Source organism: Heptranchias perlo, unplaced genomic scaffold, assembly GCF_035084215.1.
Source record: "Heptranchias perlo isolate sHepPer1 unplaced genomic scaffold, sHepPer1.hap1 HAP1_SCAFFOLD_118, whole genome shotgun sequence".
In the NCBI taxonomy this organism is placed as follows: Eukaryota; Metazoa; Chordata; class Chondrichthyes; order Hexanchiformes; family Hexanchidae; genus Heptranchias; species Heptranchias perlo.
The window spans coordinates 949472-965620 of record NW_027138407.1 but is presented as its reverse complement, the minus strand read 5'-3'; the positions used below and the strand labels follow the sequence as shown (position 1 = coordinate 965620).

The following is a 16149-nucleotide window of genomic DNA, read 5'->3' as shown; positions in this document are numbered from 1 at the left end:
AACTCATCGGCTGTTTGCACCCTCCCATTCTGCTCATATCTGTCAGTCACTCCGCATTTCATTCATATAAAAGGTGCTGTTTGTCTAATTTATCGCACCATTGTGTTTAAATCCCTCAGGAGTCGCTGCCCGTCTGTTTCCCCCTTTCTATCGGCTGTGGGTCGTTCGAATGGCCAGTGAGCAGTGCATTTAACGGGAGCTTCTGGCAGTGATAGCAGAACAACATTAGCTATTGAAAACGATATTCAAAATGGATTTCAAAAGGGAAGGTGATGCTTGACCAACTTTATTGAATTCTTTCAAGAAGGAGCAGAAAGGGTAGTCAAGAGTAACGCAGTAGATTTAATATATTTGTATTTTGAAAAGGACTGTGATAAGTTACTTCATAGTAGATTCATGTTAAGGTTAGAGCATGCACAGTCAGGGGACAGGTAGCAGAATGGACAGAAAGCTGGCTACAAACCAGAAAACAGAAAGTAGGGGTTAAAGATGGTTACTCAGACTGGCAAAAGTTGGGAAGTGGTGTTCCACAGGGATTGATGCTATTGACCCTCGGCTGACTCACTTCAGTTGCAGACTGAAAACGATCGTAGAATCAATGAGCCAAACAGCACAGAATGAGGTCATTCGGCCCTTCTTGCCTGTGCCGGCTCTTTGAAAGAGCTATCCAATTAGGCCCACTACCCTGCTCCTTCCCCAGAATGAAGAAATGGTTGTTCATGATTTGACAACGATTTGGACTCGGGATTCGGAGGTACAATTTCAAAATTTGTGGAGGACACCAAATTGGTGGGTGTACTTAATACTGAGGACGACTGCGTCATAATGTTGGAAGACAATATAGATAGGTGTGATCTGGTACATTTTGGTAGGAAGAATAAGGAGGGCACATAATCGTTATGGTAGCATGTTCCATATTCTAACCACTCTCTGAGTAAAGACGTTTCTCCTGAATTCCCTATTGGATTTATTCGGGACTATCCTATATTTATAGCCCCGAGTTATGGTCTCCCTTGCAAGTGGAAACATCTTATCTACGTATACCCTAACAAACACTTTCATAATCTTAAAGACGTCTATCAGGTCACCCCTCAGTCTTCTCTATTCTAGAGAAAAGAATCCCAGCCTGTTCAATCTTTCCTGATATATACAACCTCTCAATTCTGGTATCATCCTATTAAATTTGTTTTTGTGCCTTCTCCAATGTGCCGTTACCCTTCTTTTAATATTGAGAACAGAACTGTTCAGAATACTCCAAGAATACTCCAAGAATGGTCTAACCAAGGCTCTATACAAGTTTAACATAACTTCCCCATTTTTCATTTCTTTCCCTCGAGAAATGAACCCCAGTTCTTTGTTTGATTCTTTTTATGGCCTTATCAACCTGCGTTGCTACTTTTAGTGTTTTGTGTATCTATACCCCCATATTCCTCCGCTCCTCTCCCCCATTTAGAGTCTTATTTCCAAGGAGTACGTGGCCTCCTTATTTTACCTCCCAAAATGTACCACCTCACACTTGTATATTGAAGTGACTGTTGGTAATTTGGCAGAGGTGAATGTTGGGAGGTGAGTGAAAGCAAGGAATTTGCGAAGTAGTGGCCTTATGAGATTTAAGTCCACCAAAAAGGGCAAACGCGGCCTCGGTTTAACGTCTCATCCGAAAGACGGCAAAACCGACAATGTATCGCTCCCTCAGTACTGCAATGGGAATGCCAGCCTGGATTATGGGCTCAGTTCTCTGGAGTGGCACTATGAACCCACGACCTTCTGACTCAGAGGCGAGAGTGATGCCCACTGAGTCAAGATTGACAGCTGAGTTGAAATGACAGTGTATAATCCAATGCATCGTCCAGTATCCCAACAGAAAGGGGAGACTTTGGACACCTCAACGTTGGATGGTATTGAACATAGATCCCAGAGATCAATGGAATCACTACTTTATCCATTCCTTTATGACCGTATATGGATTCAAAATAGAAACAGGAAATACAATTCTGTTTCATTTGTAACATTCGATGGACGTCAAATCTACAGACACAGGTGTGCCAACGGCACTGAAATCGGTTTCAGCTGTTTTCTGAAACCGTAACACTGGAAAGTAGGTCGTTCGACTCAAGCACCTTCACAATGCAATTCACCATTTAAACCGCCTTTCAAATGTGGGCTTTTTCAGCGCTCTCTTCGCTCATTGCAGCAAGTTTCAACCTGCTGTGAGAGGCGCAGGTTCGTAGCTACCCAAAGGAAACTCAGATGCAGCTCTTCCTCCTGTCCCACCATTAGAGGTTAGAAATATTTCTTTGCAGCTGTGATTCCCTTCTTCGTTGCCTGTTTCTCCCTCAACAACGTTACATCTTCCCATTAAATATCTTCTTAGAATTTATAACGGTAATTGTGGCCCTTTTGCCCTTAATTCCTTCTGATCTCTTGCTCATCTTGTGGATTGCTCTGAGAAGCTCTGCTGATTGAACGCCGCAAGGTAAATGCAAATTATTGTATGTGGAGTTATGAATAATATTTTAAAACCAACCTGTCTGGGGGGTGTAGTCGAAGTGTTTCATCAGCAGGTGACGACAGTGACCTTATTGAAACCTGAACTATGCAGAGGCCTGTGTTGCTGACTAGATAAGTAACTGACTTCACTATCAGAACAAGTAATATTATTGTTATCAATATTAATAATACTCAGATTACTTCTCAGTCCAAATTTAAGATGCCACGTGTCCTTAGAAATAATGTCTGAAGGAGACAGAAAGATTTAATTTGTTTCAATCTACACTTTTAGAAGGATGTCAAGGCCTTAGAGAGGGTGCGGAGAAGATTTATTAGAATGGTGCCAGGGATGGGGGACTTCAGTTAAGCGGAGAGACTGGAGAAACTGCGGTTGTTCTCCTTAGAGAAATGAAGGTCAAGGGTAGATTTCGTAGACGTGTTGAAAATCATGAAAGATTTTGATAGTGTACATACGAACATGCGAAATTTAGGGCAGGAAAAGACCAGCTGGCCCATCGAGCCCATTCCAAACCACGATGGCTGCACTATCATGGCTAATTAGAGATCAAACTGTTTCTCAGGTGAATTAGAAATCAAACTGTTTCTCTGCTGAATTAGAGATCAAACTGTTTCTCAGATCAATTAGAGATCAAAACTGTTTCTCAGTTTAATTTGAGATAAAATTGTTTCGCAGGTGAATTAGAGATAAAACTTTAATTGAGGTCAATTCGAGATCGAGCTGTCCCTCAGGTCAATTAGAGATCAAGCTGTCTCTCAGGTCAATTGGAGATCAAGCTGTCTCTCAGGTCAATTAGAGATCAAGCTGTCTCTCAGGTAAATTCGACATCAAGCTGTCCCTCAGGTCAATTAGAGAACAAGCTGTTTTATTCTTGGTCTTGCTCCCTTTACTCAGCAGGATATGACGTTACTCTCAGTTCTCTGAAATAAACACATACTTGTGGTTAAGTAAATGACATCAGACCAGCTCCGGCCGTCACTCTATTCTCTTTCTGTTCGATGTTCTTCAGGTTTTTGAGACACTAAAAGCCCCTTGAATTCGGGAGCAGGAGAAATGCGACTTCCCGTTCTCGTGGTGTTGTGTGTGACATTCATTTTCGGTAAGAAGGTTAAAACTTTTAAAAGGGGTTCATTTCTAGATGAATAGAATTGACAAGCAGAGAAGTTATGTTAAACTTGTATAGAACCTCGGTTTGTCCAAACTTAGAGTATTGTGCACAGTTATTGTCTTCATGTTATAAAAAGGATATAGAGGCATCGGAGAGGTGCAAGAATAGAATTAGAAGGATGATACCAGAACGGGAAGCTTATAACTATCAGGAAAGATTCAACAGGCTGTGACTCTTTTCTCTAGAAAATAGAAATTTGAGGGTCCATCTGTTGGAGGTTTTTAAGATTATGAAGCGGTTGATAAGGTAGACGTAGAGAACATATTTCTGCTTTTTGGGAATCTAACACTAGCGGTCAAAAGTGTAAGAAATTACGTATTAAATCTAGTAAGGAATTCAGGAGAAACGTCTTTACCCAAAGAGTGGAACTCATTACCACATTGAATGGTTGAGGTGAATAGTGCGAATGCATTTAAGCGGACGCCAGATAAGTGCACGAGGGAGACAGGAATAGAAGGTTATGCTGATAGGGTTAGATGAAGTGGGATGAGAGGAGCTTCGTCCGCAGCACAAACACTGACATAGACCAGATGGGCCTAGTGGCCTGTGTCTGTTCTCTAAAGTCTATGTAATTCTATGTAAATCTCAATCGGCATTTAGATGCATTTTCACCGTCAGTTCAGTTCAGTTTGGACTTTTATTCGATCACCTCCGCCTTCTTTAACCGTGTGTTCCAGATCTGAGCGATGGAGTTTCTGTTTCTCAAAGGGAGTCCTCGGTCACACAGACAGAGGGAAAAGCTGCCATTTTAACCTGCACCTATCCCAGCGATGGCTATTACTTATTCTGGTACCGCCAGTACCCAGGCAGACAACCCGAGTTTGCCGTCCGGAGAGACGTGAACGGCCGTTCTGAATATCAGGTGGATTTCGCTCAAAGCCGGTTTACTGATACAATCCAGCAGTCAGACAAGTTGTATCAATTGATCATCTCGCAGCTGCGACTGTCTGACGCCGCCGAGTATTACTGTGCATCGAGTCTCACAGTGATGGGAACGAGCAAAAGTCTCGTACAATAACTGTTGCATGTTTCTGGGTCACTGTTGCGGTCTCCTTACAATAGCGTGCCAGCCACCGACCCATGAATGTATTCCCGTGCGCACAGACCCCGAGCAGGAACCACTCAAACCTCACATAAAACCATTCACATCGAATACTGATTCCGTCTGATTATTGCATTAACTGTGTGAGGGTAGAATTTGCTGCTGTTGATTAGTAAATATCTGGGAACTCGCCAGACTCATTCAGAATGCATACACATGCAGGTGGTCTGGAACTGGTTATCATAGAAGCGTACAACATAGAAGTAGGTCATTCGGCCCATCGTGCCTGTGCTGGCTCGCTGAAAGAGCTGTCCAATTAGTCCCGCACCGTTGCTCCTTTCCTCATAGAACTGTATTTCATTTCGTTTTAAGCAGAGATCCAATTCTCTTTTGAAAGTTGCTATTGAATCTGCTTCCAACACCCTTTCAGGCCGTAGATTCCAAGTCATAACAACTCGCTGCCTAAAAAGAATTCTCTTCATCTCCCCCCCCCCTGGTTTTTTTTGCCAATAAAATTAAATCTGTGTCTTTTGGTTACCGGCCCTCCTGCCAGTGGAAACATTTTTTCCTCATTTACTCTATCAAAACCCCTCATAATTTTGAACCCCTCTATTAAATCTCCTCGTAATCCTTTCTCCTGTAAGGCGAACAATCCCGGCTTCTACAGTCTTTCCAGATAACTGAAGCCCTTCATCCCTAGTACCATTCTAGTAAATCTTCTCTGCAACTTCTCCAAGACCTAGGCGTCCTTCCTAAAGTGTGCTGCCCGGAATTGGCCATAATGCTATAGCTGGTGCCAAACCAGTTATTTATGCAGGTTTAGCATAACTTCCTTGCTTTTGTACTCGACGCCCCTATTTATAATGCTTCTGTAAATTGTTTTAATGGCTTGATCAACTTTCTCATATACCGGTTATACCGGTGCAATGTTGCTTCGGAAGTAACGCCCGCCAAGCGGTCAATTAAGGATTGGTTTAACATATTTTTCGAGAGTAAATCGGAAACAGTAGTTCACCGAAACTTGGATTGAAGGCAAAATTCTCAGGAAGAAATTATGACGAATTCCACTAGGTGGCAGCAATTCCCCAGGAATCACCCGGCAGCATCTTTCTGGAAACGCCGATCTCTGCGCGTATTATACAGGAGATCACACACAGACTCGGCCATTAACTGCTGAACTACGGTTGCTGGCGACAAGGTCACCCTCTCTATCAGCAAATACGTGTTTTCAAATCTTTTTCTGCTCCCATAAAGCACTTGGGGTTAATTGGTGAGTTCATCTGTCCTCAGGGGAGCGGATTCTCCATCCTGTCTCTGTCTCACTCGATGGACACTGGGTAAAAAAAGATAGAGTCTGGTCACGTCTACAGGGTCGACCACCCGTTCTGTAAATAACTTCACAATCGGGTTTAAGATGATCTGCTGAGAAATGTGCAAATCCATTGATAAAATGGTCCATGTATCTGATTGCAGCAGCTTTTAGTCTGAATCACGAACGCCTGGAGGAGGTTTCAGCGGTGAAGATAATGAAGATTTGGAGACCATTGAAAATCCGACCAAACCATGAAGGGCCCAGGAACTATTCGGGGAACGTGCGTCACAAGGAATGGCACACAGAAAGTATTTTTAAAAATTCATTCTCCGGATGTGGATGTCGCTGGCAAGGCCGGCATTTATTAACCATTCCGAGTTGCCCTGAGAAGGTGATGATGGGTCTTCTTCTTGAAGTGCTGCAGTGGTTTGATACAGCTGAATGACTTGCTAGACCACTTCAGGAGTCAGTTACTAGTCACCCAAATTGGTAATGAGACTGAAGTCACATAGAGCTCAGGCAGGATAAGGAAGGCAGGTGTCCTTCCCCTAAAGGGACATTAATGCAAAAGTTGGTTTTTTTTGGACAACCCAACAGCATCGCGGTCACTATTACTGATACCAGCTCATTATGTCCAATTTTTTATTTGCTGAACTCGCGTTCTCTGGATTATGAGTATAGGAACTGAACGACGACACTGCCGTACACTGTGAGAAAGTTACAAGCAACTCACGTTGGAACAGAAAAGGAAAATCGTGTCTGTTTCATTCATATTCCATTACATTTCGATGGATTTGTTTGTTAGTCGATTGTGGCTGTTGTCTCATGTACATGTAAACTTTCTCTGCAATGAATATAACGTGGATTTGTCGGCCAGGACACCGGGAGAATATTTTGGAATGTTTATACGATGTCGCAAAATGTACAGGATAAAAAACATTTTTCACAAATTCATTCTCAATGAACCTTAGTACCTTAAAACACTAAAAAAGGAGATTAAGCCGGTCAAATCTGCACTTTTGATCTCGCTCCTCACACCCTTCAATAAACCTCTAAATCCCCAATGTGCTTCATTTTTAAAGTAATTCACGCAATCCGAGTCACTAATACTTTCTGGCAGAATATTCGACATCTTACCTCCCTCTGCGGAAATAATGATGTGGAGATGCTGGTGATGGACTGGGTTTGACAAATGTAAAGAATCTTACAACACCAGGTTATAGTCCAACAATTTTATTTGGAAATCACAAGCTTTCGGAGATTACCTCCTTCGTCAGGTGAGTGAGTATGGGACTCCTTGAACGTTTCGCATTTATAGTTAGAGAACATTACCTGGTGATTACAGATAATCTTTCCAACTGCCCGTTGTCAAGGCAATCAAAGTGTTCAGACGGAGAGGTGTTACCAACAGGACCACCGAATACACAAACGGCCAGAACACAAGACAGAGAGAGAGAGGGAGAAACATCCAAAAGGAACATCCAGGTATTGTTCTATGACTATAAATGCGAAACGTTCAAGGAGTCCCACACTCACTCACCTGACGAAGGAGGTAATCTCCGAAAGCTTGTGATTTTCAAATAAAATTGTTGGACTATAACCTGGTGCTGTAAGATTCTTTACATTTGCGGAAATAATGCTTTCTGTCCATTAAAATGTTTCTTTCTTGTCGTCATACTTCCCCCCTAGGGTTTAAATTTATTCGTCCTCCTGTTTCCACACGGACCAGTAAAGTTTCTTCTTTCCTTTCCTTTGGCTCAATCTGTCATTCACCGGTTGGGTTGATGATCGGTCACCTCCTCCTCCGCTTTCCAGGATTAAATGTCCAATCTGCTCCGCTCAACAGGACACCCGCAGTGTGTCGGGACTGACAACCCGGGCAGCTCCGGCTGGAAGCAGGTTGGGTTTGGATTCACTCAGTTCATGACCCGCCCATGGAGGACAACAGATCCCACAATTCACTGCGGCAGAGTAAAGCCCCTATCTGTGACACGAGCCGCGCTGTACCCTGGGAGAGCTGTTCGCACATGCGCACCGCACCAACCGTTTTCAGAGAGCGCTTTTTGAAATCTCTCGGGAGCCAAACGTTCAGTTTTACTGATTAAGACTGAGCGGTCACTTTACTAGAAACAGAATTCTCTTACCTTTTCAATTGAGCTGATTGATTTAAATAAATGGGTCACATACGCTGCGTGTTGTCATACAACATTGCCGACTGCACATCACAGAAACATGGACGACCACATGTCACACAAACATGGCCGACAGCGGATCGTACAATAATGCTCTGCACCACAGTGTATCAGTAATCCACACTATGTTCAGGTTTTTGCACTCTCTCCCTGTGCTCTGTATCGCCGTGTGCCTGTAATCCCCACTGTGATCATATTTTCGTACTCACTCCCTGTGCTCTGCACCACAGTGTATCTGTAATCCGCACCTTGTTCAGGTTTTGTAAGATCTCTCCCTGTGCTCTGTATCACCGTGTGTCTGCAATCGCCACCATTTTCATGTTTTTCCAGCCTCTCGCTGTGAATCTGTAACACCGTGTGTCTGTAATCCTCACTATGTTCAGGATTGTTTACTTACTCCCTGTGCTCTGTATCTGACATCCCCACCACCTTAAGATTTCTGTGCTCTCTGTCCCGGTCTTTCGTATTGTTGAGTGTCTGTTACCCCCACCATGTTCAGTTATTTGTACTCTCTCCTCGTGCTCTGTATCACTGTGTCTGTAATCCCCACCATCTTCATGTCTTTGTACTCTCTGTCTCTGTGCTCTGTATCTCTGTGTCTGTAATCCCGAGCGTGTTCAGGATCCCGTTCTCTCTCCCCGTGCTCTGCATCAATATGGTGTGTTTGTAATCCCCACCATATTCAGGTCTTTCATTCATTCTGTGTCTCCATCTCCTCTTACTCTATCTTGGAGACACTCTCTCGTTTTCTCTCTCTGTAGCTTTCTCTACTGTGTTCCCTGAAGGTGCAGAATTTTAAAAATCCCATTTGACTCAATCTCTGATTTCTACCATTGCACCAAACAATGTGTTCCATTAACATTAGCAGTAGATATTAGATAATAACGTCAGCTCCGAGACGTTTAAATTGGCACCAGTTACATTAAAAATCCCACAGTATATTATATAGGCAGGAATCATGAGACAAATCGACATCCTTTGTATATGGCACGGTAAATAATAGTCGGCATCTCATCGGCATCTCTGTGGTTTCGTATTGTTTCAAGCGAGCATCATTCAACATGTATGTCTGCGTTCCTAAAAATAAACAAATGGAATCACCAGGGTTTAATCTGGCGTTGCAATCAACGTCGTGGATATATTTATCTGCATTAAATGTGACGTAATCATCCAACAACATGCATTAGTAATTTGAGAATTCAATAATTTCCCAGGCCGAGGGCCATTTACCTCACATAGTCACCAGAGGGAGCTCCCTCATCGTGTTTTCCTTTTCACTGCAGCAGACCAATTGCAAGATCACAAGGTTCTTGTGGATGAGGAAATCCGCTCGTCCCATCTTAATTCATCCTTCCGGAAACATCCCTGCAATAAAAAAAATCCTCTAGTTGTTTCTAAAGTAATTTCGTAGTTTTGGACTCTGTCACTTTGCCCGGAGTCCATTCCAATCTCGATCACTCCCTGTGTGAGCAAGAATCTACTGATCTCAGTCCTAATATTGCCTTTTACTAGTTTGAACCTGTGCCCACTTATCCTACGGCCGCTGTTTAAGTTAAAGTCGTTTTCCAGATTAAACCTTTCCATATCACTTGCTAGCTTACATATTTATGTTATTGGCTTTTGTTTCCTCGAATTCTTGCTTCTACTTTAGCTATTGCTTCTCTCCCTGCCTCTTCCATTGTTTCTCCCACTCCCTTTCTTTCCCTCACTCTTTCCCTCTGTTTATCTTAATCTCTCACCCTTTATTTCCATCATTGACTCTCTGTTTCTCTCACTGTTCTTCCCTCATTGACAAATTTGGCAAAAAAGTATTTACTCCAAGGAGTAATTGAGGCAAATAACAGAGATGCATTTTAGGAGAAACTAGATAAGTACATGAGGGAAAAGGAATAGAAGAGTATGCTGATAAGGTTAGATGCATTAGGGAGGGAGGAGGCTCTTGTAGAGCATAAGCCTCTGCATAGACCAGTTGGGCCGAATGACCTGTTTCTCTGCTGTGGTTTCGATGCAACTCGATGTAACTCGAATGGGTCGCCAGGTGGCGCAGCTACTACGTTGGTGATTTTCGATGCAGCGAAAATACCCAAGTATTTATTTTCGACTCCATTCCTCAAACATTATCTTCGATTAGGTGACGGTTTATGTAGTAGAAGGCGGGAGAAGTCAATACTGTGTGGCCAGTGTAATCAGCATAATCACGTATATCACCACCTTGCCACGACAACAAACGTCAAACCCCCTACCCCCCCCCCCCCCAATTAAATTCAAGACCTTCACAGCAGAAACCAAATTCCCCCTTTACTCAATTTCTGGGCTGTATTTCAATGCAGGAGAAATACCAGCGTTAAACCAACGGATCTGCTCAGTCCCCATCAGAGACAACAGTTCTCTATTCTTTCCAACCCAACTGTTCTATAACCCACGTTCCAGGTAGGAAAGGACTGTCCCGCTGCTCCAACCTGTTCCCCATCAGAGAGAAGAGACCTTCACCCCTATCTGTTTGTTCCATTTGACCCCAGGACCCAGAGGTTAAGAGGTCAATATCTGACCCACCGCCCCACCCAGTTCCCATCAGACAGAGGATACCTTCATCCCCTGGGTGTCTGTGTATGGATGTGAGCGCAGGCCCCAGAGTTTAAAAGGTCAGTCTCTGACCCACTCCAGCACCAGTTCAGCACGCGTTAACGGTGATCTTTACTGTTTTTGTTCAGAGGATAATTGAGAAATCGAGCCACTTGAGGGCGTGTCAGTGACAATAAAGCGTCAGCACTTGCCTCGTTCCCTGGCCATTGGTGAAGATAAAAGAGATAACTACCGTCGTATCTGGCAGAAATAATATAATCGATTGCACATCAGAATCACACCGAATTAAATCGATTTCCTAGTAACCTTCTTGATCCACCGAGTGCAGAAAACAGGAAAACGCAATGAATAGAATTGGAACTTTCATTTTTTGGATTTTAGGTGAGTGTTTTGTGCAGAAAATCGTTTGCTGTTAAATCATATTTGTTGTTTCTCATTTTCATGTCTCTTTTTGTATCGACAGTTTTGGGCGGCGAGGCTGTGATCCACCAACCACAGCAGATGTTTGCACAAGAGGGACAATCGATTAAAATCCAATGTAACGCAACCACCAGCGGCACTGACAGAATATTCTGGTACAGACAACTACAGAATCGTGGCCCGAAATTTATCATATCTGCTATCGGGGGCAACACCACTGACGGACGATTCAAACTCTTCATTGACCAAACGAGAAGTTATAACATTCTCGGCATGGACAGCCCAGCGGTATCAGATGCTGGAGTGTATTACTGTGCAGTGCAGCACAGTGAGAGAAACGCTGAATGCTCCAGTACAATATTTGTAGCAGGTTCCTATCAGACAATCTCCACATCCAGACGCGGCTTATAATGTGTATAGCAGGTGATAGAGAGAGAAATCCCGTGCCTTAATACAATTTGGAACCCTATAAAATAGGACATTTATGAATGATACGTTAAAAGTAATTATGTTAAACATTATCTGCGGGTAATGTTGTAGAGAGCATATCAGGGTTCATGAAAAGTTCTGCAAAAAGGAATTGGATATACACTTGCAAAGGTAAAATTTGCAGGGCGATCGGGAAATAACAGGGCAGTGGGACTAATTGGATATCTCTCTCAAAGATCCAGCACAGGCAGGAAGGATCATACTCTGCTTCTATGTAAAACTGACCGGTACAGATGTGAACATTGGCGAAGTGAGAGCAGATCAACAAACTGCCTCCTTACGTATTATGTGAATAATATCCATTTCCAGCCAATCGAAAAGCAGCAGACACACGTGACTGAGACTTTAACTGAGCGGCGCTGACTTTGATTCTCCGACTGTTCACTGTGTTCACTCGGTTCGTGATCATCTGATGTGATGTGAGTGCCGTTTTCTTACCTACCTCTTAATTGCGAGGATGTATTACTCGATACAAGCGAATGTATTACCCGTCATTGTGGTGCTGCTAACAGGTAAGTACAGGATTTGGACTCAATAACTGGGAATATGTTTTATTCACTTTGTTCCAGTGTTTCATTATCTGAATGTTTTCACAGGTGGATGTCTCGCGGACCAAGTGCTGCAATCTCCCGCTTCGAAAACAGTCCGGATCGGGGATTCGGTGCAGATAAACTGTAGTTATGATATGTCCAGCATTTACGCCATGCATTGGTACAAGCAGAAAACCAGTAAGGGACTGGAGTGGCTAATAAGGCGAATGTCGTCCGGCAAAGAGAGCGGAGGCCGCTTTGAATTGGATCTTTCCACTGCGGACAAACGCGGCGAATTGGTCATTAACAGCATGGAGTTTGCAGATACCGCAGTCTATTACTGTGCGATAGAGCCGCACGCTGAGTGGAAACGCGGCAGCCGCTGTATAAAAACCTCCCGCGCCTTTAAAGTCGCGTCACACGAAACTACTTACTGCACTTCCATCATTTACAGATGGGCGCAGTTTAATAGAACAATTTTAGGTCATTTGTGTAACCCGTTTATCTTTACGTTGATTTAAAGCTGTCACATTCCAATTCATTTCACTTTTATCGATGACATGGCGTTTATGAAAGCAACTTGAGGTAATTTATGTCGGGGGCTTTTTTGCAATGGTTAAGGAGAACATTTTCCAGTTCTCTGTCTCGACGACGTTAATCTGGGCAGAGTTTAAATGTCATCGTCTATAATCCTTATCGAAAATAACGAAAAGAAGGACAGGAGCATATGAGGCGAAGATTTCCTCTGGTCTCCCTGTGGAACCGACATCGCAAACAGAAGGGAAATCTCCTCTAAAAACGATTCCAGCCAAATGGTAAACAGATTCTTTTTGAATGCTTTACCGATTACACGAAAAATGACGACAAGAGGAAATCTAAACCACAGAGCTGCCATCGCCGTGTAAACACAATTGTTTCTCGACAATGAACTGAATGTTCTCGGTGATATATCACCCTCTTCACTACCATAAATTAAACAAACATTCATGAACATGATCGATTAAGGTTCATTGAATATGTCTAGAACCTAAATATTTTTGAAACTTTCCTTCAAAGGTAAGATTTGCAGGGCCATAGGGAAAGAGCTGGAAAGTGGGAACTAAAGAGATTGTTGGGGAACATTTATGATGGGCCGAATGGGCTCCTTCTATGATGTTAGACTTTATTAACCGTATATTGCGCTCATTCGGCGGCTGACTGCATCCTGACTGACGGTGTCTCTGATCAAACCCGTTATCTGCAGAACAATCTCGAGACAAACCTTGCGGTAACACTGCCCCGCCCACGCCTTCCTCACATCCGCCCGTCATGAATTGCTGAACAAAGGGCGGGTAAGCTGATTGTCTGCATTGGAGAACAAAGAAGCTATGAGCTGATTGGATCAATTGGAGAACAAAAGAGCTGTGAGCTGATTGGATGAAGTGGAGAAAAAAACCCTGTGAGCTGATTGGATGTTTCCCTGCTGACTCTGTCAGGAACAAGCCAATTGGCAGAGAGGCCGGATATTACTCAACATCTTCCCAAATCTTGACTAAAAAGAATTCCAGGTTCAACTCGTCCTGTTCAAATCAGCCATCAACTCACTGCAATCATGGAGGATGTTACTTTTTATTTATTGGTCAGAGCTGTGGCTCTCTTAACTGGTAAAGTTACTGTTCCACGATCTCCCTCTTGCACGTGTTAGTGACATAGAGGATCTTCCTTTCACAGAAGTTTTCTTCCTATTTGCAATTTACTCCACTATCCTTGTGCTCTTAGTTATAATAAAATGATAATGAAAGCTTAACGTTATGTATCGCGAAATTTCTGCAGGTGTTAGCTGTGCAGACTCGGTCACGCAGTGGTCGGTTGCAGCACTGCACTTTGAAAGAGAGGCGGTGACCAGAAATTGCAGCTATTCCAGCAAAGTGTTATAACCCAGTTCTCCTCTCGTAAAAAAACTGCCTGCCGTCTGTTTTGGCGCGTATCAGTTTCAGTGCGGTCAGATACAGCTGCAGCGCAGAGTGCAATTCCTGTGGGCTGAATCATACAGCACAGAAGAAGCTCAATCGGCTCATCATGCCTCTGCTGACTCCGTGAAAGAGGGAATCAAGCGATATGGGGATAGGGCCGGAAAGTGGAGTTGAGCAAGGAAATCAGCCATGATCGTATTGACCGGCGGAGCAGGATTGCAGGGCGGGAAGGCCTACTCTTGCTCCTATTTCTCATGTTCTTATGTTCTATCCAATTAGTCCCACTCAACTGCTCTTCCCCCATAGCCCTGCTATTTTTTTCCTTTTCAACTATGTATCCAATTCCCTTTTGCAAGTTACTATTGAGTCTGCTTCCAACACCCTTTCAGGCAATTCATTCCAGACTATCACAACTCGCTGCGTAAACAAATTTCTCCTCGTCTCCCCTCTCGGTTTGTGCCAATTATTTTACATCGGTGTGCCCTCTGGTTGCCGAATCTTCGGCCACTGGAAATAGTTTGTCCTCAACTACTCTATCAAAGACCCTCATAATTTTCAACATCTACATTAAATCTTTTCTCAAACTTCTTTGTTCTAAGGAGAACATTCATAGCTTCTCTAGTCTCTCCACATAACTCCCTCATCCCTGATAGCACTCTGGCAAATCTTCCCCACACCCTCTCTAAGGCCTTGGCATCCTTCCTTATGTGTGGAATGCACTGCCTTAAAGGGTGATGGAATCAAACTGAATCGTAGCTTTTGAAAAGGAAATTGTATAAAAACTTGAAAGGGAAATATTTACAAGGTTATGTGGAAAGAGCAGGCGAGTGGGAGCAATTGTGTAGCTGTTACAAAGAGTCGGCACAGACGCGATGGGCCGATTAGCCTCTTTTTGAGCTGTGAGATTCTATGATTTATTAACACGGGCAGAGATAGGCGTTTCCAGGCAGATGGGGCGGTGTGATTCTTGAGGGTTTGCGGCCATCCAGTGGAATATGTTAGAATTTCTCCACGAGAAATTTGCATTCAGTCCAAAACTCGATGATCTCCTGTTTCTGAGTTAATGTACAATGATAATTTAAACCAAGCATCATTTGTCCGGTTACCGTTCAGTACATCTGAAGCAGCAGTATACCGGTAAGTTGATAAAGCTGTTAAAAAAACCCCATGCGATCATTGGTTTTATAAATCGAGGCACGGAGCACAAAATCCAGGAAGTTATGCTGAACATTTATAAAACACTGGTCAGGCTCCAGCAAGACTATTGTGTCCAATTCTGGGCACCACCGTTTAGGAATAACATCAAGGCCTTGGAGCGGGTGCAGCGGAGAATTACTAGAATGGTATCAGGGATGAGGGATTTCAGTTATGTGGAGAGGCTGGAGAAGCTGGGATTTTTCTCGTTCGAGCATAGAATGTTAAGGGGAGATTTAATGAAGATTTTCAAATGATATGGGGGTTTGACAGATTTCATAGGCAGAAACTGTTTCCATTGGCAAGAGGTTGGGTAAATAGAGGACAGAGATCTGAAATAATTGGCAAAAAAGCCGGGGGGAGAAGCGGAGAATTTTTTGTACATTCTTCTGATTTGGAATGCATTGTGGGAAAGGGCAGTGGAAGCAGATACAATTGTAACTTTCAAATGAAAATTGGATCTCCACTTAAAAGGAAAAAAAGTGCAGCGTTCTGTGGAAAGAGAAGGGGGAATGGGACCAATTGTTGGATTGCTGGCACAAACCTCCGTCTGCGATTACATAGGCTAGACTTGTATTCTCTGGAATAGAGAACGTTAAGAGGCAATTTGATTCAAGTTTTTGAGGTTTTGAAAGGAATTGATAAGGGAGCTAGAGAGACTTTTTTGCGATGATGGGGGAGTCCAGGAGAAGGGGACATTACATTAAAATCAGAGCCAGGCCATTCGGGAACGAAGTTAGTAAACACTTCTTCACACA

At 43.3% G+C, this 16149-nt stretch overlaps 2 gene segments (V, D, J or C); both read left to right on the top strand.

The window, feature by feature from the left end:
• The first annotated feature begins 439 nt into the window (after positions 1 to 439).
• On the top strand, positions 440 to 4695 carry LOC137308030 (T cell receptor alpha variable 1-1-like). The segment is given in 2 exon segments: positions 440 to 476; positions 4355 to 4695. Coding segments are annotated over 2 exon segments (378 nt in total).
• A 7151-nt stretch (positions 4696 to 11846) lies between these two features.
• LOC137308029 (T cell receptor alpha variable 1-1-like) lies at positions 11847 to 12766 on the top strand. The segment is given in 2 exon segments: positions 11847 to 12227; positions 12312 to 12766. Coding segments are annotated over 2 exon segments (510 nt in total).
• Positions 12767 to 16149: the final 3383 nt, after the last annotated feature.